This window comes from Phaethon lepturus, unplaced genomic scaffold, assembly GCF_000687285.1.
Source record: "Phaethon lepturus isolate BGI_N335 unplaced genomic scaffold, ASM68728v1 scaffold29360, whole genome shotgun sequence".
NCBI classification, from domain to species: Eukaryota; Metazoa; Chordata; class Aves; order Phaethontiformes; family Phaethontidae; genus Phaethon; species Phaethon lepturus.
The window spans coordinates 493-1,397 of NW_010511650.1; the positions used below are offsets into that span (position 1 = coordinate 493).

Here is a 905-nt window from a genome sequence, read left to right on the forward strand (position 1 = left end):
CACTACACAGGGTGTGGTAGGGTTTTGGAGATGCATGTTGCAAGGGGGGGTGAAGCCCTTTGTTGCTTGCCAAAGAGGTGAGACTGCAGCGAGTGAGATCCTTCTAACTCTTTGGGGGTGGGGGGAAGAAGCCCGTCCTGGGTGTTACAGGACAAAGTGGTTCCTTGCATTTGGGCTGAGGGGTGTGAGACTCTGCCTCTCCTGCCTGCTCATTGGATCTCTTCTGCGCTGTGGCACTCTGGCAGGTACATCATGACAAGTGGCCGGACTATGGAGTCCACCAAGGAGTTTTTCCTGAAGCATCACTATTTTGGCTTGAAGAAAGAAAATGTCATCTTTTTCCAGCAGGGCATGCTGCCAGCCCTGGGGTTTGATGGGAAAATCCTGCTGGAGGAAAAGGGCAAGATTGCCATGGCGCCAGGTCGGTGGCTGGGAGCTGGCAGGAGGGCTGTGCGGGGGTGACACTCAGTGCTGAGGACAAGCTTTTGGAGCTGGAGCCCGCATAGGGCAATCTCACAGCGTGACGTGGCCCATGGGTGACGCAGACTGGGAGGCATCCGTCTTGGAGGGGAGGGCCAGGGCGGTGTATGGCTGGGCCAGTGGCCCCCCACCCTGGTTCTGTGGGGAAGGAGGATGACTGTGGGTGGCTGACGGGATAGCCAGGCATTGCTGCAGCCCCAACACTTTGTTCTCTCCCCCCCAGACGGCAACGGGGGCCTGTACCGGGCCCTGGGGGTGCACGGCATCGTGGACGACATGGAGCAGAGGGGTGTGCAGAGCGTCCATGTCTACTGCGTGGACAACATCCTGGTGAAGGTGGCCGACCCCAGGTTCATTGGATTCTGCTTGGAGAAGGGAGCAGACTGTGGGGCGAAGGTATGGTTTCAGAGGCAGGGGGGGACCGC

The 905-nt window shown here is 59.1% G+C and overlaps 1 protein-coding gene across 1 annotated transcript in view; it reads left to right on the forward strand.

Moving 5' to 3' along the window:
- Positions 1-245: 245 nt before the first annotated feature.
- Positions 246-905, forward strand: part of UAP1 (UDP-N-acetylglucosamine pyrophosphorylase 1) — a gene marked incomplete at its 5' end in the record, with an annotated part of 6,942 nt that continues 6,282 nt past the window's right edge. Inside the window, 2 exons of the mRNA XM_010284708.1 lie at positions 246-421; positions 704-876. Of these exons, the coding sequence (XP_010283010.1) occupies positions 246-421; positions 704-876 (349 nt within the window). The remainder of the gene's footprint in view (positions 422-703; positions 877-905) is intronic.